The sequence below is a fragment of the Juglans regia genome, chromosome 9, assembly GCF_001411555.2.
Source record: "Juglans regia cultivar Chandler chromosome 9, Walnut 2.0, whole genome shotgun sequence".
NCBI lineage: Eukaryota > Viridiplantae > Streptophyta > Magnoliopsida > Fagales > Juglandaceae > Juglans > Juglans regia.
The window spans coordinates 12,976,629-13,001,708 of NC_049909.1; the positions used below are offsets into that span (position 1 = coordinate 12,976,629).

The window sequence follows — 25,080 nt, forward strand, 5'->3', positions numbered from 1 at the left end:
CGTATGCATGTGATACGAAAACCAATGGTATGAAAAACATGAAATATCACATTGAGCACCAATGTAAGAAATGTCCGTTTAAGAAGATGGATAAATCTCAGACGACTCTAGGTTAGAAGGTGGAGGGAGGAAGTGGTAGTGGTAGTGGGGGACTTGTGCCTATTGCATTTAGTGTTAAGGCTTGCCGACAAACCTTAGCAGAGATGATTATTCTTGATGAGTTGCCCTTTAGGCATACTGAAGGGGGGGTTCCAGGAAGTTTATACTTGTGGTTTGCCCTAAGTGGGTAGAGATTTCATCCCGTATGACAGTTGCCAAGGATTACTTTAATTTGTTTTTAAAAGAAAAACAAAAGTTGAGAAATGATCTTCGAGGGCAGCGAGTTTCTCTCACCAAGGACACATGGACATCCGTGCAAAACTTAAACTATATTTGTCTCACAGCACACTTTATTGATGATGGTTGGAAGTTAAACAAGAGGATTCTTTCCTTTTGTTTGGTTGAAAATCACAAGGGTGATACTCTTGGTAAAGGCATAGAGATGTGTTTGCATGATTGGGGGTGACCAAAATACTTGCACTCACACTTGATAATGCAAGTTCTAATAATGGAGCTGTTTCTTATTTGAAAAAAAAAACAAAGTATAGGAAAGACACGATATTGGAACATGAATTCTTTCATGTTCGATGTTGTGCCCACATTTTGAACTTAATTGTTCGTGATGGGTTAAAAGAATATGATGAGTCTATTGCGAAGGTGAGAGGTGTTGTGAAGTATGTTAAATCCTCCCCTCAATTGTGGAGTACATATCAGAAATGTGTGGGGTTGGAAGATATTTAATCTAAAAGTCAAGTTTGCCTAGATGTACCGACTAGGTGAAACTCCACCTATCTTATGTTGGAGAGGGTTTCAAAATTTAAAAGGGCTTTTGATCGGTTGGAAGAAGAAGATCCGTGCTTCCTTAGTAGTATTAGAGATGATGATGACGACGATGTCGATGATGAAAATGTAGACCATGTGGTGAATACGAGAAAGTCAAAGAAGTTAGGGCCTCCCAATGCATCCGATTGGGCGAAGGTACAGTTATTTGTGAGGTTCCTTGCATTATTTTATGATACAACTTTAAAATTCTCGGGGGGTGAATATGTAACTTGTAATATTTTTTTCCCGGAGTTGGTTTTTATTAAAGCTGCCATTAATATAGAGTGTGAAGAACGAAACCCCGTGGTGGGATTGATGGCCACAAATATGAAAAGAAAGTTTGACAAGTATTGGGAGAATTTGGAAAATCAAAATATGTTGCTCTATGTTGGTGTTCTTCTTGATCCTCGCTACAAGATACGATATCTTGATTTTCGGTTGGGAAAAATGTATGTACATGATCATGCAAAAAAACTTGATTTTAGTTGGAATGTGAAAAATGCATTTATCTGCATATATGAAGCATACATGGAAAATGAAGAAGGGCATTCTCCTCAGCGCACAAGTTTCCAACATGAAGATGTAACTCTTTCAGCTGACAATGTGGCTAGTAGAAAGGCAAAAATGATGGCTGAATTTAAGCAACAGTTGCAATCAAAAGATAATTTGGAAAGTAAGTCAGAGGTTGATAGATATCTAGCTGAAAGATGTGAGGATGAAGATGATAGTTTTGACCTTCTAATTTGGTGGAAGGTGAATTCAGTTAGATATCGCGTACTTTCAAAGGTTGCACGTGATGTTCTTGTAATGCCGGTATCTACTGTGGCTTCTGAATCTACATTTAGCACTGCGGGTCGTGTACTTAACCCTTTTCGAAGTAGTTTAAATCCAATGAGTGTTAAGGGTCTCATATGTGCACAAAACTGGCTTTGTTCTTCTTATACTCCAATAAGCCTTAGGACTTTAATGGATGAAGTTGAGGAATTTGAGAAGCAGCTGGATATGGGTATGTAATAAAATTACCTTTGATATCTTTTGCGGTTTATTTTGTTTTATCTTCTACGTTATGTAACTTTATTTAATTTGTTTTGTTTTAAATTTTTATGGATAGAATTTATTGGGGACCTGAACTTTGCTGATTCTGTGGAGGGGTTAAATTCAATGCCTACTTGTCCTATACCCAATGATGATTAAAGACTAAAGATGTGAGAAGATTATAATCTCTAAATTCTATTGACGTTATTGATTATGCTAGTTTGGATGTAGCAGCTAGAATTTTGGTCCCTACTTGATACTTCTTTTTTCTTTTTTTGTCGCAGCCCTACTTGATATACTGCAGCGTCTTAATTTCAGACAGAAATATAGGTCAGTCCTGACTCCTGAGTAACTGAGTTGAAGATTAGTAAGCTGGATGTAGCAGCTAGAATTTTTGTCCCGTTATATATCAAGTGCTTAAGTTGTTAAGTTTTGGATTATAATTTGTAATTTGTAATAACTTTTGTATTATTATTATTATTTTTTTGTTTTTTATATAGATTAGTTTTTTTTGTCATTGTACTTTTCAAAATCAAGTTTTTTTAATAGTTTTAGTTTAAAAAATGTACGAAATTTGAAATGTGCCGAAAAAAATTGAAATTGAGTAAAAAAAAAAAATCAGATGTAGATGGGCTTAATGGCCCATTTTAGGCATGTCCAGACCGACTGGACCTACCCTGGACCGGACCGGACCTATATGTGACTCGGTCCGGTCCAGGGTAGAGAAATCTTGGACCGAATAGGTCCGGTCCGGTCCACAAAATGGCCCAAGATCAGACCGGACCGGACTGAGATCACCCCTACTTACATGCGCTCCACGAGGAGTTTTCTAATGTTCAGCTCCACCTCCCCCACGAAGCATCGCCTCATTTTGACTGGTGATTGCTTTTGGCCACATGCCTCTGCAGAGTTTGCCATCCCTTTTTACCAAGAGCTTCATGCTAGTTTTTCAGAGTTATTTTATTTTTCTATTTTTAAGGATACGAGACTCTAATTTTATTGAAATACTAATTTATGATGGAGGAATACCATGGAAACAACCATCAATCCAATAAATATACATAGAGAAAATATACTTACAACCGTGAATTGCGTAACCGTCGCGTAATCACTTTGAAAAAAATGAATAAAACATAGGATTCACATGAAAAAAATTAATTTTTTAATAGTAAACCTCACTCTTTTTCAAAACGATTACACGGCGGTTATGCACTTCACGATTGTATATAGAATTACTCATATACATATATGAAAATTCAAAGCCTATTACTTACAACGTATCACTAGCAATCCTATCATATCCTGTCGTATATCCCTTGACACCTTCTTTGGTAAGGAAATCAACAACTTGGTTTGTCTCTCTATAAATGTGTTGAACTACTAGGTTCAAGTTCTTTGTAGAATAAACAATTTTCTCTCTGTCCTCTTGCACAACCCAATGTACATCACTCTCTCCCTTCCCCCAGTTAATTACCAACAACTAGGAATTAGTTTCAACCGCAACATTAGACTGCTGTAGCATAATACAAATCCGCAGACCATCAATCAGTGCCTTTGTCTCAGCCATTGTGTTGGTGCAGCCACTTAATTTCCATAATAAGCCATAGATCCACCCAAGAGTCCCCTTATCGAGTCACGAACCACCCCTCCACTACCACATTCACCAGGATTCCCTAAACTATACTCATCAATATTTAACTTGACATGCTGAACCAAATGGTGGGATGGACCATCTCAAAATCTTAGTTTTTAGTGTTTTCAAATCCAATACAGTAAGTCCCATTCTAAACAATATAGCCTCATTAGTTTTGCTTACCTTTTTGCAAGTAGAGTACACTTTCACCATTTTTTGAGATAATATGCTTTTGATCTTAAAACAAACCACATTGATAGGTACTTTTGATTTTCCTTCCATATGAGGTTTACATCTTCGAGTTCATAGATACCAACTTATTATAGATGAAATTAACCATGTAACAATTCCGAGTTGAGAGACAGCTTTGCATTTTCAAGAGTTATTTATATAATTGTATGCTCCATTTATATCTAAAAACGCAGGCCGAAAGGAGATAGTACTTAAAGATCGTCCTATATATGAACAATTGCATGCACATCCTAGTATTTAATGGGTTTTCCTTTGACTGACACAATCGTCTTCATGATGGTTTTTTTCTCGACTTGCAAGTTGAGAAATCACGAGATCTCCCATTTTATTTTTATTTTACTGCATGCTGAAATATTTAATATTTGTTTTGGGTATTTGTTAGTTAATATAATTTTAATTCAAATACTTTTCAATTAGACAAGACGCACTCATGTACTTGTTTATTTTATTAATGCTCATAATTTTTTTTTAAAAAAAAAAGGTATTGCTTGTTGACTTGGGTGCATGTCCGACCACACTGAAGGTAGGAGTAGTAGTAGTACCCCACAACGAACAAGAAAAAGGCAAAGGTGCTGTCTCTTTCATGGGCCGGCAAAGACCTTCTTTACTACTACCTCTTTAGACTTTACTTGCCGATCGATCGGACACCAGAATACAGAGAGACCTTCGACACGACCCCCACTCAAACTCCAAAAGCCTGACCCCACCTTATTCCCTTCATTCTATCTCTTCCACGCCAAGTTTCCTCTATCCATCCCTTGATAAAAAAGTCATCCACCTCCCACCGTTTTTCACGGGCGTGGAGGGCAGCTCTTCTCCACCTTTTCCGGGTGGTCCTCTTGTGGGGACTCACTGATCATAAAGAGTACTACGTACTGCATATACATGATATGCAGAGAGTACTGAATACATGATACACAGAGAGAAGAAAAAAAAAAGAGATTTGAAGGCAATGCTAGCACAATCGTCTTTGATATTATGAACAGTGTATGTGATAATGGTTCCAACGATCAGTTGGATTACAGCTTGTGTGGATTATTCATCTAGCTAGAGTTGAGAGAAAGGATTGTCTCATGCATAAAATTAAAGCCTCTTTTGGTTAAACAATTAACAAAATAGATGTGATGTTTTGTTAAAAATTAAATAAAATATTATTATAATATTTTATTTTTATTTTTTTATTTGAAAAAGTTAAATTATTTATTATATTTTATGTATTAATTTAAAAAAAATGATAATAATTATATGAGACCAGATAATATTTTTAGTTGTGTTTTGGAGGTTTGAAAACTCGTTTTCAGAAGTATATATGTTCTGTAGCAGAAACCGACCAAAACATAACTAAAAAAAAAAGAAAAAAGAGAAGGAGCCGAAACAAATTCAAACACGACTTGGATTACAAAAAGATCTTTTTTGAACGGGTGGCTTCAAAAGAAGGCCTAGTTTCTTAGGGCAACATGTATGCATGGCGCATGCGTTGCCTTCAAAACATTTTAACTGCGCAGTACACTTACAACACGGCCTTCCACTGTCCATTTCATCCCTCCCTTTCCTTTTCATGCGGAACGTGCCGTTCCTGTGCATTAAAGAGAAATTAAAGTATGCATGCGGGAATATAAGGTTAGGGTCCCTAGGCAGTACTGCATGTGTGCGTGCACCACAATACTTCAGCTGCCTGCAATAAATCTTCTGAATCCTACACACACACACACATTTATATATGTATATGCATGTCTATGAGCTTGGGAATGTCTTTCCTTCCCTCTCTCACTAGCAGAGTTACTACGAAAGCAATTTTCCTCTTCCATTATCATCTCGTTAGTCCAAGATGCAGAAGCAGATCATCAGGCTGCTCTTCCATTTCACATCAGATGGATGGTTTTTTGGAGGAGCTGCAGCCATGCCATGAATTCACAGATCCGTCCAAGCCAAGAATGTTGAAATGAAGTTCACGCTAGCGAGGGGAATCAAGCGCTCTCGGTCCGAATTCACCAATTTATCCGTTTTCTTTTCATTAATTTTCTTTGCCTATGAATCTACAAAGTTATCAGGTTGCTGTGTAATGAAAACTAGCTATCATCTTTTAGTGTAGTATCTATATGAATAGTGAGAGTGTTCTTCTTTTATGCTTGGCCATTAATTAGTAGCATATCGATTGAAGCGAATAATGGCAGTACTATTGTTGTATTAGAGAGCAAAAATATGTAAGAAACGCGTGCATGAGATTGATGTGATAATATATATTTTCATGTTATACGCAAATGCTGCATTGCTCAGATTTATTGAGTACTACTCCATCTATTTTCATGATCAGCAACTGATCGATCATCCATTCCGCTGGCAACTGTCTCCTATATATGATCTCTCTGTTAGTCTGTTGAATGAGTTGGGAATCCAACTCAAATAACTGATCAAATGCATGATGATAATAGTGAATGGCTCTATTTTTGCCTTCAATTATTGAAAGGTTTCATGCATAGAGCCACTATGTGGCAATGTGGTTTTAACTGATCTTAATATGAATGGCTACTTAAGTGTTCTTAATTTTCATGCATTCCCCACAAAGCCTAGCTGCATGCACTTTCAGTGCGAAATGAATCTATGATATGATAGAAAAGAGGTGGTCGAGTTGAAATGTCTTACCAAACACGCATATCAAGCAAAACCTCGTAAACTAGTACTGATACTAAAATGTAAAGTGGCGTTCTAAACAGCTGTAAAAGGAAAGCTGGGGTGTTGAGCTTTGCTTTTAAATTATTTGGGACGCCATAGAAACATGAGTAAATTATGCTCTATTTTAGGTGAGAATGGGGAGATAATTCGTATGTGCTCAACCAAAAGCAAATGGAAAATCACTTCAGGGATTATTTTAATTAGGCCCTTTATTTTTAAGTAATTATTTTTAAAAACAGTTTACGTGCAATTGAAGTAATATATTCTTGATCTAGCATGCAGTACTGCTCACCATAGCTATGGCTATGGAGGCAGGCGTATGTGCATACACATGTGTATGTTTAAGATTGACCACATGATGATATCACACACTTCGTTTACACCAAACACTCAAATTGATAGGATTTTAAAGAGAGATTCTAGCTGTGAAGTTTATTATATTCAATTCTAATTAGTATGGAAGTATTCTTTGTTTTTTTCCTCTTGGGTTATGATCTTTAATCGCATGAGAAGTTTAGGTTGACTATATATGGGTAATTAATGTACTTGTCGTGCCTAGCTTATACGGATCCTTAGGTTGATTCCACCTATGAGATTTTGTTATGCTCAAAGCATGGCATAATTTTTCTGGCAATAATAATTCATGATCTCTTTCCTTTTTTCCATTAACTTCATGCTAGCCATTGATTAAGGTGGCAATTTGGGGCACAGGCTCCAAAAAATATGGCTGGGATCGATCTGTCTTTTTGGGTGCATCTCCACAGTAAGATTTATGTATGTGTATATATATATATATATATATATATATATATGGCAGAAAGTCAATGACTGATATATATCCTAGCTAGCTGTTTTGAGTACCTTATCATTGTAATTTGTTAAATGATATCATCACGTTTCCTCCCACATTTCAAGCCTTAGCATATTATATAGTTAATCTAAGCTCGTAAAAGGTGAAATTAAAGCACGATTTGATCTGTCAGTCTGAATGATCTCTTTCTGCTAAAGTACTTTGACTATTGATGCAGAAGAGGGAACAATATTTCCATAGTGGCCGATCGATGGAAAAGGGCTGTGTACTAAAATACTGACATGATCGAGAAACGTCCTAAAGTTCCTGATTTATTTGTTATTTTGAGTGGCTTTTGTCCATCAGTATCTAACAAAAGGATTGCAGTGTTATTTGTAGATTTCATTTACACAGGAAACTGTGCTCACTTTTTTTTCTCTTTTTTGTCTCATCAGCTCTTAAACGGTTTGAAACTGGTTTGATGTTCATGATAATCAAGCTGGTTGTTCTAATAGTACTTACCGTGTTTTGTCTCTTTACAATGCATACAAAGTAATGTGAAAGAACGGCTAAAAGTTACCACGAAGTGTACGTAAACACTCTTTTCCCTTCATTTTTAAGAGAATGCCGGGGTAAGACAGATTGTGGCCAGGATGGTAATCCAAATCCAAACACTTTGAGACTACTGTAGCGAGGCCTACAATTACTGCCTGACCTTGTCTGCGCCATCTTTTAAGCTCTATTCCAAAGGAAATACCTGTAGTACTGCACTGTATGCAGCATGTGCCCGGTCACTGTATGAAACTGGGAAAGTGATAGATCAGGCCCATCTGGCCAGCCTGAACTTAGGTGGAACTTTGTGCTTATGATAGATGTACATGGCACTCATGCACAGTGCTGCATGGACCAAAAATTTAGAAGACTCCGGCTTTAGGGGATTATTTTCGGCAGAAAAATTCCCGATCAAGATATTGGGCTGTGTTTACTATATAGCTCTCCGCGACTGCTAAAAAAAAATATCTTACGAACATCTATATATTGCTAGCAGTAGTACTGTACCGTTTTGAATTCTAATACAAGCCGCCCGTTTGAAATTTGAATTGAACTGAAATCAACTCAGTTCAGTCTAATTTTAAATTGAGTCTAATATCTAAATGTATAACTCTCAAATTACTAAACTCGTCTCAACTCAAAACTATTGAGTACTGTGGAGTCTAATCCATATTGCTCGAGCGGAAGCAAGCCAGAGAGTTAGTTCAAAACTGCTTGACAGTGAGCTCGAGTAGATGCAAGTCAGAGAGTTCGCTCAATACAGCTCAACATACCTCTTGAGCGGAGGAAAGTCAGAGAGTTCGCTTCAAGAGCCGCTCGACACATAGCTGAATCAATAACGAGAAACGAGGTTCCCTCGATGCGAGCTCGACATGTCGCTTAAGCAAATATCGCTATTATTGAAATTTTAGGGTTTCCGCCGCTCGAAGTATAAATACATATTATTTTGACTTGTGGCAGTAGAGTGTGTGAACAGTAGTTGCCCCAAAGTGTATTGTGATTCCTCAAGTAATAAAAATCCTCTGCAGCTCTCGTGGACGTAGGCAATTTATCGAATCACATAAATCTTGTGTCATGTGTGATTTTTTGATTTTTTGATTATTCTTTTCGTGTTTACTTTTATTTAGTGTCATCATTTTTCACAACAATTGGTATCAAGAACCAAGGTTTGAGTTTGAGGAAAAACGATGGCTGAAGAAGAAGTGACGGTATCAGGGATTGAGAAGTTTAATGGCATCGATTATAGATACTGGAGGATGCAAATAGAGGACTACCTCTATGGGAAGAGACTCCATCTTCCATTGTTAGGGAAGAAGCTGACATCATGGCAGTTGCTGATTGGAACCCGTTAGATCGACAAGTTTTGGGGGTTATTCGGCTAACTCTGTCGAGATCCGTTACACACAACGTCATCAAGGAGAAGAAGACTGCAGATCTCATAGCGGATTTGTCAGGTATGTATGAAAAGCCGTCAGAGAATAACAAGGTACACTTGATGAAAAAGTTATTCAATTTGAAAATGGCAGATGGTACGTCTGTTGCACAACATCTAAATGATTTTAATACTATCACAAATCAATTGTCATCTGTTGAAATTGAGTTTGATGATGAGACACGTTCATTGATACTATTGGTCTCACTGCCAAATAGTTAGGAAGCCATGAGAATGGCTGTCAGTAATTATGCTGGTTAATTAAAGTTGAAATATGATGATATTCGTGATTTGATTTTGGCTAAAGAGGTGCGCAGGAGGGATTCAGGCGAGACCTCTAGTTCAAGTTCAGCACTAAATGTTGATTCTTGGAGAGATCACAAGACAAGAACTCAAACAGAGACAAATCAAAATCAAAGAACAAGGGCAAGAGAAAGTCAAGGCCTAGACAACAGGCAACTTGCTGGAATTGTGGCAAAGTTGGTCACATAAAGAAGAATTATAGAAACCCTAAAAAGACGGAGAATGATAGTGCTAATGTGGTAACTAGAGAAGTAGTGGATGCACTATTACTTGCAGTACATAGTCCAATTGATGACTAGATACTGGATTTAGAGGCTTCCTTCCACACATCTTTCCATCAAGAGATAACGCATAACTATGTTGCAGGTGATTTTGAAAAAGTGTACCTGACTGATGGAGAGATTTTGAACATGATGAGAATGAGAGACATTAATATTGCACTCCCTGACAAAAACATATGGACCTTGCAGAAGGTCAGACACATTCCTAAGTTGAAGAAGAACCTCATCTCTGTTGGGCAGCTTGATGATTGTGGTCATTCAGTAGTTTTCTCAGATAACACCTGGAAGGTCACTAAAGGGACATTGATACTGGCTCGGGATAAAAAAATCGGCACTCTCAATATGACTACTGGTTTGAATAATAATATTCCTAATACCGTTGCAGAGAGCACAACAGGTTTGTGGCATTGTAAGCTTAGCCATATGAGTCAGAAGGGCATGAAAGAACTACTATCTAGAGGCAAGTTATCATAACTAAATTCAGTTGATCTCAGTATGTGTGAGAGTTGCATTATGGGGAAAGAAGAGAATGTTAGTTTCTTGAAAAGTGTCAGAACACTAAAGACAAGAAAACTAACATTTTTTATGACCACAACAGGAATGTATGAGTTTATTTTTTAAAGCATAAATCTAATGTATTTAATGTGTTTAAAATTTGGAAGGTCATGGTTGAGATAAAGACAAACTTGAAGCTGAAATGCTTGAGATCTGATAATGATGGTGAGTTCAAGGAGTACTGTGCAAATCTAAGTATCAAAATGGATAAGATCATTCCTGAGACACCACAGCAAAATCGAGTTGCTGAACGTATAAACAGAACCATAAATAATGGTGTTAGAAGCATGAGGCTGCACGCTGGATTACCACTTACTTTCTAGGCAGACGCAGTCAACACTACCGTCTACTTGATAAACAGAGGAGCCGCTCAACACATGGCTTGAGCAGTGACTGGAAACCGCTCGATGCGCTCTCGACACACCGCTTGAGCGAACATTGCTATTATTGAAATTTTAGAGTTTCTGCCGCTTGGAGTATAAATACATATTGTTTTGACTTGTGGCAATAGAGTGCGTGAACAGTAGTCGCCCCAAAATGTATTGTGATTCGTCAAGTAATAAAAATCCTTTACAACTCCCGTGGACGTAGCTAATTTGCCGAACCACGTAAATCTTGCATTGTATATGATTGTTTGATTGTTCTTTTCGTGTTTGCTTTCATTTAGTGTCATTGTTTTTTACAATAAAAACATTTTTACACGTGGGACTCAATCTTTTTCAACTCAACATCTCTTTACACACAGGATACACCTCTTTACACGCAAGATCGACAATCTTTTTCAACTTTTCATAAATATATCTAAATTTATCTTAGGTGTGCCCCACAAAACTCACTATACCATCTCAATTCACTACTATTTATAAAAAAAATCAATTTATTTCAACTCAACTCAACTCAACATCCAACTGCGCGTATACGTACAGAAATGAAACTTGTCCCATTTACTCTTGGAATGAGCTGGCCTGGCTTAAGGGCTCCAGTTTTCTTTCTGACAGTAGTCGTATATTGTCTGTCATGAACTATCATGTAATCCTTCGGATTAATGGTAAATCTTAAGACAGGGTAAGCCCTCTCGTTCAAATGAAGCCCAAGAGGCAAGAACTCACCATATCGATTTCCCCTTAATGGGGTTTTTTGATACAGCCCATTGCCTCTATTGTTCATTTATTTTTCTTTCCATTGTCTTTGCTTCTGCAGCATTCTTCTGTTTTCATTTTCCTTTGTTTATTAGCCAAAATTAAAGTTCATTAATTTGTTTACCACACTAAAACATGTCACATCTTTAATAATAATATATATTTTTTTAGTTACGTCAAGTGGTCTGAACTTTGTAGTCCTGGGTACTATAATTTTCTTACTTCTTTAAAGGGAATGCCCCCACCACAGTCTTGATTCTTTTGCTCTGATGCCACCTTTATATAGGTGTAATGCACCGCCCATCCTTCACATTCCATGGAAATGTCACTCGAGTCTTTACCATCATTGACAATAGATCAACCTTATGTCCAAAGGGCAACCTCATGGCTATGACTCAGCTATGACTGGTTAGGTTGTCTTTATATGAGACTTTTATCACTTTCTATGAGACTTTATTCTTTTTCTTTTTCCTTGTCACTCAAGTAATATATATACTTCCCCAGCAATGACTTGTAGACCAAGAGTCCTTGCAAAAAATTGCCCAAAACATGGGAGATGCTATGAACAGATTGTTTAGAAAGATGATGAAAGTTGCAGAAAGTAAATTTTAGTTCCTGATCTGATTTATTATAGCAGCTTGGAAATGGTGATCAGGGTTTATAAATCAGAAATTGACAATTACTACAAGTTTCAGAAAGTAAATATTAATCCATTCTGCTGTATTTTAGCTTGCAAATTAAGTTTGGTCAGAGTTTAAAAACCTGAATTAATTGAAGGGGATCAGCAAAATGGGTAAAGTTCTGAAGAATCTATTTCAGTTTGGCCTAGTTAGGTATTGATTAATTATATAATTAAGAGAGCATGTGGAGTTGGAATGCCATCCTCATTCCTTAAAGTTGAGACTATTATAATAATCCCATGATGACATGATTTGCTTATAAAAATGAAAGCAAAAGGCTTGTGAGTAAGCACTTGCCTTTACATGTGTGTATGTGTGTGTGTGTGTATATATATATATATACTAGCAGTGTATGTACGTGCGATGCACGTTTGCCCTGTATTAGGTTATTCTAAAATATAAACATCTAGTGTAGAATAAGAGAATTTAATGATAAGGTCTATGAAGATAATATAATTAATTGTTTAAGTAAATTATAATTGTTTAAAGTCTCTGATAATAGATTTAGACAGACTATATGTTTAAGCAAGTCAGGAAAGTGAATATTACATAATTATTTTTTTGGTTACTGAAAGTAGAGTCTAAAACGACTAAATATTACATAATTGTTTCTTTTGCTACTGAAATGATTTTAGTTAATTAAAAATATTATGAGATTTAAATTATATTAAAAACTCTAATTATTTACATGATTTTAATTTTTTAAAATATTTAATAAAATTCTTTCATTTATTTTACTGTTTAGAACTGTTTATTACTGTAATTGTTTATTATTGTTCACGAGTAATGTTCAGTACTGTTTATTATTATATCACATACTATAGCACTGTTAATTACTATTTATACTGGTTAGTAGTATTTATTATAAAAAAATCTTCACTGCTTTCTAACACTCTACACTCCATATTATTTTTAATTTTTATTATTTTTTTATCAAATATTTATTATATGTATAATAAATAGAAAATTTGAAATAATTTAAAAAGAATAAACTCACAAAAAAGTTTTAAAAAAAATATTAAAAATTTAAGAAATTCAAAAAAATATAAAATGTAAAATGTGATAGAAGTTGTGTAGTAAAATTCATTTATTATTGTGGTACTGTTTATTATTGTTGTATATAGCCGAGATAATTTATCATTGAATATTCACAAAATTATTATTTTATTTTATTTTTCAAGCATCTTTTAGAGTATAAGTTTATATACAATATTATTTTTAATAAGTACGTACTCTATTTTATCAAAATATTTAATTTAAATTTCAATTTTTGAAATTTTTAATATTTCAATAATTGATTCTATATAATTATATAGGTAAAACTATAAATATCGATATAAGTATTTACATATAGAAATAGATTTGTTGATAAAGTTTTCCTATATAAAAATTCTATATGTAGCCACTTTTATGTTTTATTTGTACATTTTATTAATGTAATTGACTGTGTTACAATTTTTAATATAATTTTTGCTGTTAGTTATATTATCTTTAACACATAAGATTTAAATTTTAAAATTTTATTTTTAAAATTAAATTATGTCATATAAATAATATATAATGTAAAAAAGAATAAACTCACAAAAAAATTTTAAAAAAAATATTAAAAATTCAAAAAATTCAAAAAAATATAAAATGTAAAATTTGATAGAAGTTGTGTAGTAAAATTCATTTATTATTGTGGTACTGTTGATTATTGTTGTATATAGCCGAGATAATTTATCATTGAATATTCACAAAATTATTATTTTATTTTATTTTTCAAGCATCTTTTAGAGTATAAGTTTATATACAATCTTATTTTTAATAAGTACGTACTTTATTTTATCAAAATCTTTAATTTAAATTTAAATTTTTAAAATTTTTAATATTTCAATAATTGATTCTGTATAATTATATAAGTAAAACTATAAATATTGATATAAGTATTTACATATAGAAATAGATTTGTTGATAAAGTTTTCCTATATAAAAATTCTATATGTAGCCACTTTTATGTTTTATTTGTACATTTTATTAATGTAATTGACTGTGTTACAATTTTTAATATTATTTTTGCTGCTAGTTATATTTTCTTGAATACATAAGATTTAAATTTTAAAAATTTATTTTTTAAATTAAATTATGTCATATAAATAATATATAATGTAAAAACCTTCAAATAATTTTTAAACTAATTCGAAATTATAATTTGAAACAGTTCAAAGTTCATGCAGAATAAATATTGAATAAATGACATTAAATAATTGACTTAAAAAATTCTAAAATCAATGAAGCAAAATAAATTATTTCAGTTATTAATTTACAGTATGAAATTAAGAAGTTAAAGGATCCATACTTTTGATACTTTTATGAGCAGCTTGTTGTTGGGATATCTTGTTTCCACTTTCAACTTCACGGAGTTCAACCTATGTAGAAAATTCAACAATATAATATTACAGTAAAAACAAAAGTATATTTGTAAAGGAAAGAAAAAAAAAATTATTATTATTGAACATTAAATTGTAGGACATATAAATACTTAATAAACGTATTCATCACAATTATTTTTTCTTAAACTCTCTCTCTCTCGTAGGCGATTCCGCAGCACGGTGGTTCTCCTCCAGCGCTGCCCGGCGCCGCCGAGTCCCGGCTATCGTCACGGCCAACGTCGGCGTGTTCTCCTCACGCCGGCGAGCATCCCTGGCAGTTTCAATCTTCCCCACGCGCAGCCATGGTCTCCTCCGTGGAAGGAGAACCGAAATGGGTCTCTTTGATTTTTTTGAGTTTCCGCCGCCGTACGTCGACACCGACGGTCACGACCACGACGGAGGAGTCCCCCTCAAGGCGGCGACCATCCCAGCCGCCTTCGAAGTGGGCCACGCGCAGCCCTCCGTCTCCCCCACGGAGACCGAACGGAAATGGGTTTCACCCATTTGTTTCACGTTACGCCGCCGTACGTGGCCACCGAACCTCACGACCACCACCGACGAGTCCCCTTCAAGGCGCCGACCATGGCACCCACCTTCGGAATCCCCCACGCGCAGCCTCCGTGTCCCTCACCGAAACCCACACGGAGAAAGAAGAAAAAAATATGCGAGAATTGTTCTGTAAATTTGAAGTGTTCTGTAAATTTGAGATGAAAGTGTGGAGATCAGATATCTCATCTCTTATATGTAAAGATTAGATATTTATTTTATGTTTATCTGTATGTAACGATTAAAATCGGAACTGAGGGACTGAACGAAGAAGATTAGATATGTATGTAACGTTTATCTGGAAATTGGAACTGAACGAAGAAGAAAAACAAGACTAAAATCGGAACTGAGAAAAGTAACTGAGAAAAAGGCTGCTACTATTCATTACTGTTCATGTTTTATACACGCTTTTAAGATATAGGGTGATATATATATGTGTATGTGTGTATAGATGTTTTTGTTTTTTTTTTTACTTTCAATATTTGGGAATTAACTAGAAATGCACTTGAGTTTAAATTAAAATCCAAAAAGAAGGTAGAATATATGAAAGGAATAATTATAATTTTATTTTGTGCTATACTTGCATTTGTTGTTTGCTTGCCATCAAAATTATATTGTAGAAAATTTCAGATTTTTCTATCAGTAGTCTTCTTTTTTTTTTTTTTTAATCTGTAATACCCAATAATTCAGATTTTTCTGAAATTAGAAGACATGATCAATGTGTGAATCTTTCTTTATTTTAGTTTGAATCCCTTTTAGGTTTTTCTTTATTATCTTCTACTTTCTATTCATTTTCATGTTAAAGATCAGGTAAAACCCTTCTTCTGGTATTTTGTTGTATATTAAAAATAGATAAATATGTATTATATTTAGAAAACTACTTTAGTCACAAAAGAATTTCATAAATTAACAAACTAATATAATTTGATGTGGTACGTTATATTATAAATATATTTTTATTGTAAAGTAGATCTGGCATATCCTATTAAGCTATGTCAATTTGTAGATTTATTTTATGAGATCTTCTCGTGATTACAACACTTTTCATATATTTAATATATTGATAAAAAATCTCTCCATGAAATTTTTTTTTATAATACATATATATATGTATGTATAATAGTGATATATAGTGATATACGTATATAGTGATATATATAATTTTATTTGTATTATACATAAAATTATATTTATAATTTTTTATTCTTTGTTTGGGAACATAGTCATCTAATTGAACCCTTCTCATGAGTTATTCCCAATTAATAAGCAAATTCTTTTTTGGTAAAGAAATATTAAATAGCAGAAAGAAATCATATTTTTAGTATAATTATAGATTTTTCTTCCACCATGTATTATTTTATACCTATCCACGTGTCAACCATCGGTCAACTTTCTTTTTTGTGTGTCACGCAGAGAGAGAGAGAGAGAGAGAAAGAGAGGCTATATGATGCAAACACCACTCGAGGTCCGCAGCCACCAAACTGACGAGGACTGTAACAAGGGAAGAAAGGGAAAAGCTCTCTCTGTTCCACCGAGGTCTCTAACTGATACTTCTTACCGGTAAACGGTGAACGCCATGGACGTTGACTTCAGGGGTTTCTCTGTCAAGCATTTTTCTACTGTCCAAGCTGCGCGCATTGACACTGGTTTATTTCTTTCTTCTATCACTTTTAATGATTTTGCGTATGTTGTGCTTGAAAAAGTTTTCGACCTTTGTGTGTTCTGTTTTCTTTTTTCTTGGAGGTGAAAGGTCTTTCTAAGTTTTTGGGTTCAATCTTGTCTGTTGGGTTGCAGAATTTTGTGGATGTTAGCAAAGTTGTACTTTTTACCAAAGCAGTGGCCTACGTGAGAGACTGAGAGTTGTCAGGGACTGAGCTTAGAATATTTTGGATAATTTAACGAGTAAAAATATATATCTTTAGGTTTTGGGTCATGATTTAGTGGAAAAAAGAGAGGAAAATAACGGTTTTCTGCAGATGCCAATTTTTTTTTCCCTGAAATCCTTCCCGTAAAGAAAGAATCCGATCATATTCTTATGTTATTAACTTCAAATATGATTCTAATGAAGAGGTTATGGTTGATTTATCCATCGGTGACCGTTATATGTTTGTGCTTGTAAGGCTACAAGGCTAAATGCATGAGATATTGTTCTCAGATACTAAGGCTAGAAGAATCTCAATACTTTCTGTTTATACGTTGTTACAACTTATTTTGTTGGTTTTGCCGAGTGACTATATAGGACCTTGACTCAGAGGCTTTGATTAATTACGGTGGATGAAAGTTATATTAGGTTGGAGGCTAGTTATTCCCTTTAATTGAGTAGTATTCAAATTTCCTTGAGGATGAACGCAGTGGAAAGGATCCAAAGTGAAAAGCACGAATGGAGGATCTGAACATGGATTTTTCAATACTTCATGGGTTCGTGGATCAACTGAGAATGACAGTGCTGATGTCGAAGAGCCAAGAAAATCATTCATCTAATCCTAGTATTCTGGTTCCAACATATTTGATATGAGAGCAAAACTCTATATGTTTTGGAGACAAATAGATTTTATAAGCACAGGGGAGTGAATTGTAGAAGGATAGATGGTTGCTTCTTTACCCCCGCAGGATAGAGTAATAATGTTTAGAGATACTAAGCACATGCAAGGTTTTCCTTGCGATATTAATCAGTTATCAGGAGGGAGATAAGTTGTGCCTACCCCAAGAAAGTCTAGATCATGAAGAATAAGCCAACAGTGTCCGTTCTCGCTATCTCTGTTTTTTTCCTCCATATTCATTTTCTGTTGATTTGTTTATGTTACTCTTGCACCCATTCCTCAACTTATGATTATGATTTTGTGGAATCATGGGCCTTTTTTTCTTTAGATATATTTCTGTAGTTCTCACCACAATGGACATTGGTGCTAGATGGGTTAATATTGTGTCTGACAAATCCTTTTCTTGTCCCCCATCCCAAACAGATAGTCACTTATTATTCGACGATTCAGATGTGGAGGATGATGCAAGAGCTTGTTTTCCATGTCCCTTTTGTTATGTAGACATTGAGTTATCTGTGCTCTGTAGCCATTTGCAAGAAGATCACTGCTTTGACTTGAAAAATGCAGTAAGTGCTTTTCTTTATCATTATTTTATTATATGTGCACTCAGTCCAATACCTGGTTCAGCCTCCAATTAATGAAGTTGAAAATTGCTATAGTTCCTTGATTCAATGCATGTTATGGTTCATCCTGCTTTTTTTTTTTTTAAAAAAAAAAAAGGAAGTAAAGCTGTTCAGCAAAAACAACAACGGGAAGAGTAAACTACGGAAAAAATGTTTCTGGATATAACAAAATTGTGTGGTTTCATTTAATTTTGTTTTAAATGATTGAGTATCTCAGGTTTGTCCTCTGTGTGCGGCAAATCTTGGGAAAGATGTGATTGGGCATTTTATAGTGCAGCATGCAAGCTCACTAATGGTATGAAATGTCATGTTATTGTTTTAGCATACAATCTCTTTAAAGCATATATCATGCTTTGTATTTACCAGAATATATTTCCTTTGCTTCGCAGCGGAGGAGAAAATCTGAGAAATCTGGCTTCTGGACTGGTAATGCAGCAGTTCTTGGCAAAATTCTTCCGACTGGTGGTCTGGGAGACAAACATGATTCTGCACCTGATCCAGTCCTTGCATTGTTTATCAACAGTAGGCCTTTGTTCGACCCTCAAAGTATCCAGCAAGATGAATGTCTCAGAGATGAAGCCTCTGATGCTTCTGATTTGAAAAGGTACATTTGCATTAGAACCAAAAATTCTATAAAAGAGAATAAAAATCACACAGTAAATTTAGTGCTTGTAGTTATTTAAGAGATGTTAGATGTGATAGGAAATCTTTTTCAAATGAATAACAAGATGGGAAGCTTATCTCGGTGCACTTCCTGGCTTGGAAGGCCGAAATTATAATGGATCTTAAAGCTATTTACAATATATTATGGAACTTTTGTTCTGCTAAGAAATGTGTGAGACATTTCCGCAGTGCTAGCTATGTTGCAAAGACTGTGATGTGTATATCGGTTTCATCAATCAGTATGCTTGCTTGCACATGATAACTTCTTGAACTGCCACAACAAGTGGCTTCTCTTGTGAAAGACTTTTAACAGTATCCTGTGTAAACTTTTTCTTTTCAGGTAAAGACCAGGTTCTGTCATAATTACATAATTTCCAAATTAATTTCAGGGTTACAAATTTGTATCTATTGCGATGGCTATGACCAAGTAGTTTTAGAAACTAGGGTGGGGACGGGGAAGCTAAGGGGAGGGGTGGGGTATCTGAGTCTTGACTGCTAATTATTGAGGACCTCTTGGTAACTCTTTTTTTTTTCTTTTTTGGCTTAAATTACCCACTTAACAGAGCTTGGTTTTTAAATAGAGGACTTTGTGCCTGTTTCTTCCTCTGGTGGTAAGCCTTGTTTTAGTAGTTGAAGTTGAACCGTGATTGACAAGTTAGCTTGCTTCAGCAGCTCATATTCACAATCCTTCCTTTTCAATCGTTTCGTTTCTCTGTTTGGTACTTGAATTTCCTGTGTTCAGGAAGTAGCGTCTCTATCACTTTTGTTGCTTGGAAAATGCAATTTAGTGCCCTTCACTTGATTGAAGGGTGCAATTGTCCACTTGTTTAAAAGAAGTTGTTTTATTGTCCAATCTTCTGCTTCAAGAAGTGGAAAATTAAGGATCTATATTCACGCCTTATTTAACCTTTTCTGTTCTTTCCTGATGTTAATGCGGTAGAGTGAACACATTCTTTTAATTAAAATCTCTTTGTTGAGCAATACATGTGAATAAAACATGCATATCTTGCAGTTTCATTCATATGCTTTTAGGATACAACTTCCAATAACTACTCTGGAAGTATATACTTATGATTAGTCAAGTATGAGAATACAACCAGATGCTAGGAATTTGCTTATGCTTCTTGCTTTTGCAGCACCGGGCCATCTTCGCTAGATGAAGGTTGTGAACAGGATATTGAAGAGAGAAGGCAGAAAGCAGCTTTTGTTCAACAGCTGATCATGTCCACCATTTTCTAAGACCTACCCCATTGTTCTGTGATGCTCATAAGTCGAAGATGCAAATGGGTTGTTCCGTTCATCAATCGCTAACAACTCATTCTCAATTGGCACTGGGCTTTCATCCGGTGCATGATTTTAGGATGCGAAAATAGTTTCTATATTACTAGTATAGAAAATTGGTCTGAAATGGCCAACTAATATTGCACTACTACATCTTTCATCTAAGGCAGTGTGATGGTAAAGCTTGGTCTGAAGTATCAATCTGTCTATGTACTAAAGGGTAGAAGCAAATGTTTCCAGTTATAAAGCTGATGAATTGTAAATGCCAGGCCAAAATTTCGCAAACAATGGGATTTTATTTGCTGTACAAAATGATTAGCTATATACTTTGCCAAAGGATTAGGAGAGGAACGCTAGTGGTTAAACATTCGATGTAATGTAATGACTTGTTAGAGATTTGTGGTTATATATGTTGTTTGATTGTGACAAAAGTCTGCACTTTAGGCATTGCCTCTACCTATAAGAGCATTAGCATTGGTTCTATCATAGTCATCTTCAAAATTTTAGGGAAAATGTGTTTTTTATAAATCTAAAACCTCTTTAACCATATTAGATTAGTCAAAATAATGATATAATATTATTTTTTTAATAATAATATTTTTATTGTTTTTTCATATTTTGTAATTATACTATTAATATGTTAATTAATAATAATATTTTTTTCTTCACATGTTTCAAAATTGAACACCAAAATAAAAGTAAAAGGGCGTTCGGTGAAAGTGAAAATTGCAGAAAATAAAAACTGAAAAGCAAAACAGTTCAAATGATTTTTATAATAAAATATTACTTTTGAAGATGAACGGCACATCTTTAAATTTAAAGTTATACTTAAAATTACTGTAGCTTATAGTTCAAATTTTTACTTTATGAATAAGTCAATGTAGATTTTAATGTATTTCAAGCTTTTTCTTCAAATTTTAAAGATGCATTGGCTTTTGAAATGCCAGTGCTCTAAAGATTCCAAAACGTTGACATGCTTATTTCTTGCAAATATGAGGCACTCCTGGAGTATTTTTTGCACTAATCTTTAGAAAGAGCATGGGATTTTTAGACCAGCTAAAACCTTGAGATAAATTGAAGACTTCTAAATGCCACTTAGGGCAAGTTTGGGACCTCAAACAAAACACAAAATTCTCATCTCATCTCATCTCATAATTACACCTTTTTCAAATCTCCATACAAAATATAATAAACAATTCAACTTTTTAAAATCCCAATACACCTTTTTAAAATCCCAAAATAATAATAATATTAAAACTTAATATTTTAAACTTCAAAACAAAACACAAAATTCTCATCTCACCCCTCAAACCTACCCTTAGACTTTCTTTACATTAGAAAAAATTTTAGTGCAATATTAAACTACGTCCATAAGGCCTGCAGCTTGTATTTCATTCCAAAGCCCACATTGGTAGAATCTTAATTGTAATAGAACGACTCGTTTACATGGGTGAATATGGTGTGTGGAAATCATGAAGGTAAAATCATGGCTGCTTTGATTCGTCGTCAATTTTCTGCCATTGCTGAAGCTAGAGCTGCCCAGGTAAGTATTGCAAGAAGCCCAAATTCTGGATCTGGATAAGATATGTAGTATTTATAAATGGCTGGCGAGAATTAAAAGTAGTAATAGTTGGGACATAGTTCACGATGAAAGTTTCAGCACCGTAATCCCTCTGGCTTCTACAAATGGGATGGCTCACTCTCACACTTAAAATGGTCTGCACAAACTCTTTGGTTGGAGCTTGACCAGACAACCATCTCAGGTGTGGCCCATCAGGTTACTTCCCTCATATGACCATCTTTCCTAATAATTCATTTCACTATTACTTGAAAGTAAAATTTTCCATAATAACTCTTGTATATGTCTTGTCTTATGTACCTGGAAAATTGCAGAGCCTTAAAGAGAGGCTTCTTTTCTGTAGGGGGCTCAATGGAAAAGTACAAGTTCTATTATTTTCAATCAATATCAAAAGGTAGCAACAGCAACAAGTCATTTTGCGTCCCCTTGATCAAGGTTGGAAATCAACCTCAAGAGTCAAGAGAAGATTGGCACTAAGCATCCTGACTATCAAAAAGCAAATTCTGAAAATTATGCTACAGATTTGTTGTATTTGCCTCCCTCCCAGTTCAATACAAATGCAGGTAAAATAAACTATACTGGAGCATCTAACCGATGAAGATTCAACTCTCAAATGGAGACATCATTATACAACAAGCTACATATCATTTGGTACATCCAAGCTGCAATTTGAGCTCCCATTTACCTTATGCATTTGATAGTTCAGATAGTACAGCAAGAACTAGTATGATCCAGCAAGGCAGCAACATGACATATACATTATTAGGGGAGCCTTTAAACTGTCATGTTTTGTTTCATAAGCATAGAAATTTTTTTTGATAATTTATCTTATATCTTCTATTCTTTTTTTATAAGCATAGAAAATACGGAAAAAAACAAAACAGCTTGCTCAGGGGAGAAATGCCAAAACATCTCATATTTCCACAGAAGCAATTGTATAAAATTCACCTTCAATAGTTCACAAGATGAAGAAGAAGAAGAGAAAAAGTAACATTAAAATCATCACAAAAATATTACGAAACTAGCTAGGCATCAATCAAAAGAAGTACAAACCTACAAATATATGACATTGGATAGATCAAAGTTATGTAAAACAGCAAAACTAATTGCATGAATTTGAGGATAGGATGTCATTCTGGCACCACTCAAAAAATGCAAATAGAATTTCCTATCAAGAATGCCAAAGCTTATTAGTATCACTCAATGATGGACTGAATAACACCAGCACCAACAGTCTTTCCTCCTTCTCTGATAGCAAACCTCATTCCTTGTTCACAAGCCACAGGCATAATGAGTTCCACAACCATCTTCACACGATCGCCAGGCATAACCATCTTAGACTCCTCATCCTTATCATTCATAATCGAAGTCACCTTGCCAGTCACATCCGTAGTTCTCATGTAAAACTGTGGCCTATAACCAGCAAAAAAGGGCGAATGCCTACCACCCTCTTCCTTCTTCAACACATACACAATGGCAAGAAACTTAGTATGTGGGGTAATGGAGCCGGGCTTAGCCAAAACCATCCCTCTCTGTATATCAGCCTTCTGAACACCTCTAAGCAACAACCCCACATTATCCCCAGCCAAAGCCTCATCAAGAATCTTCTGAAACATTTCCACACCAGTTACAGTAGTATTCCTTGTGTCCCTCAAACCCACAATATCCACAGTTTCTCCAACCTTAACCGTACCCCTCTCGACACGGCCGGTGGCCACAGTTCCACGACCGGTAATCGAAAACACATCTTCAACAGCAAGCAAAAACGGTAGATCCGTTTGCCTTTGTGGGATTGGTATGTAACTATCCACCGAATCCATAAGTTCATAAATCTTATCAACCCATTCGTTGTCGCCGCGTTTAAGACTAGGATTGGCCATTAAAGCCTCCAAAGCTAACAAAGCAGAACCAGAAATAATAGGCACATCATCACCGGGGAATTCATAAGAGGAAAGCAACTCACGCACCTCCAATTCCACGAGCTGCAAGAGCTCCTCATCGTCGACCTGGTCCTGTTTGTTCAAGAACACGACCATGTTCGGTACACCCACTTGCTTGGCCAACAGTATGTGCTCCTTGGTCTGTGGCATTGGACCGTCGGCGCCGGAAACAACGAGAATTGCGCCGTCCATCTGGGCGGCACCGGTGATCATGTTCTTGACGTAATCGGCGTGGCCGGGGCAGTCCACGTGGGCGTAGTGGCGGTTCTCGGTCTCGTACTCGACGGTGGCAGTGTTGATAGTGATTCCACGAGCCCGTTCTTCTGGTGCGGCGTCAATCTCGTCGTACTTCTTGGGTGCGCTGCCACCGAGGGAGGCCAAAGCCATGGTGAGCGCCGCGGTGAGAGTGGTCTTGCCGTGGTCGACGTGGCCAATGGTTCCGATGTTGACGTGGGGCTTCTTGCGCTCGAATTTACCCCGGGCGGCTCGGACGGTGAAAGTGCGGCGGTGATGTGTGGCGGTGGAGGAAGGAGTCAGGTGGAGGATGGTAGAGGGGTTGAGGAAAGAGGAGGAAAGTTGGGAAACGGTGGTGGGTTTGCTTAGTTTGGAAGTGGATTTGGGGTAGAATGTAAGGGAAGAAGTGGTCGGGGTGGGCGGTGTGGCACATGGGTATGTGAGTTTCGAGGCAGCGGAGGCTGCTGCGGCTGTTGCAGAGGAAATAGCCATGGCGGATACGGGCAACAGGATGGGAGGAGGAAGAGAGGAATTAGAGAGCGAAGAAGAATGGGAGTGAAGGAGAGTTATCTATTGGAAGACAAAACGAGAGCCTCATATCATACAAAGCCGAGGGTGGGGGAAGGGGTTTATCCAGTTCTGGCCTGGCTTTGAGGGGTGGGTCACTTGCTGTAATATGAATTTTCTGTGCCATATGTGTTAGATGCTGCCACGCGTATCTCTAAGAGGAGAGGGTGAAATTATGAGAAAAAATATTGGTAATAATGAATCGTATAACTGTTACGTAATCATTTTGAAAAAAATAAATAAAATATAATATCTATATGAAAAAAAAGATTTAATTTTTTGATAATAAATCACACTATTTTTTAAAATGATTACATAAAATTTACGCACTTCACAATTATATGTAGAATTAATTTAAAATTATTAGACATGACAAAGAAAGATTTTAATAAGAGAAATGATTCTACTATGAAAAAGTGTAAAAAAAATTTATTTTTTTATGTTAGATCT

The 25,080-nt window shown here is 35.6% G+C and overlaps 2 protein-coding genes across 2 annotated transcripts; one reads left to right on the forward strand and one right to left on the reverse strand.

Moving 5' to 3' along the window:
- The first annotated feature begins 16,659 nt into the window (after window positions 1-16,659).
- On the forward strand, window positions 16,660-20,716 carry LOC108984283 (protein DEHYDRATION-INDUCED 19 homolog 6-like). The gene is made up of 5 exons (XM_018956187.2): window positions 16,660-16,849; window positions 18,167-18,309; window positions 18,584-18,661; window positions 18,756-18,970; window positions 20,166-20,716. The coding sequence occupies exons 1-5, from the start codon at window positions 16,780-16,782 to the stop codon at window positions 20,266-20,268; spliced, it is 609 nt and encodes a 202-aa protein (XP_018811732.1). The 5' UTR covers window positions 16,660-16,779; the 3' UTR covers window positions 20,269-20,716.
- Window positions 20,717-22,790: 2,074 nt separating this feature from the next.
- LOC108984280 (elongation factor Tu, chloroplastic) lies at window positions 22,791-24,703 on the reverse strand. Its single transcript, XM_018956181.2, has one exon. It carries the CDS (start codon window positions 24,553-24,555, stop codon window positions 23,086-23,088), a length of 1,470 nt encoding a protein of 489 aa, XP_018811726.1. The 5' UTR covers window positions 24,556-24,703; the 3' UTR covers window positions 22,791-23,085.
- Window positions 24,704-25,080: the final 377 nt, after the last annotated feature.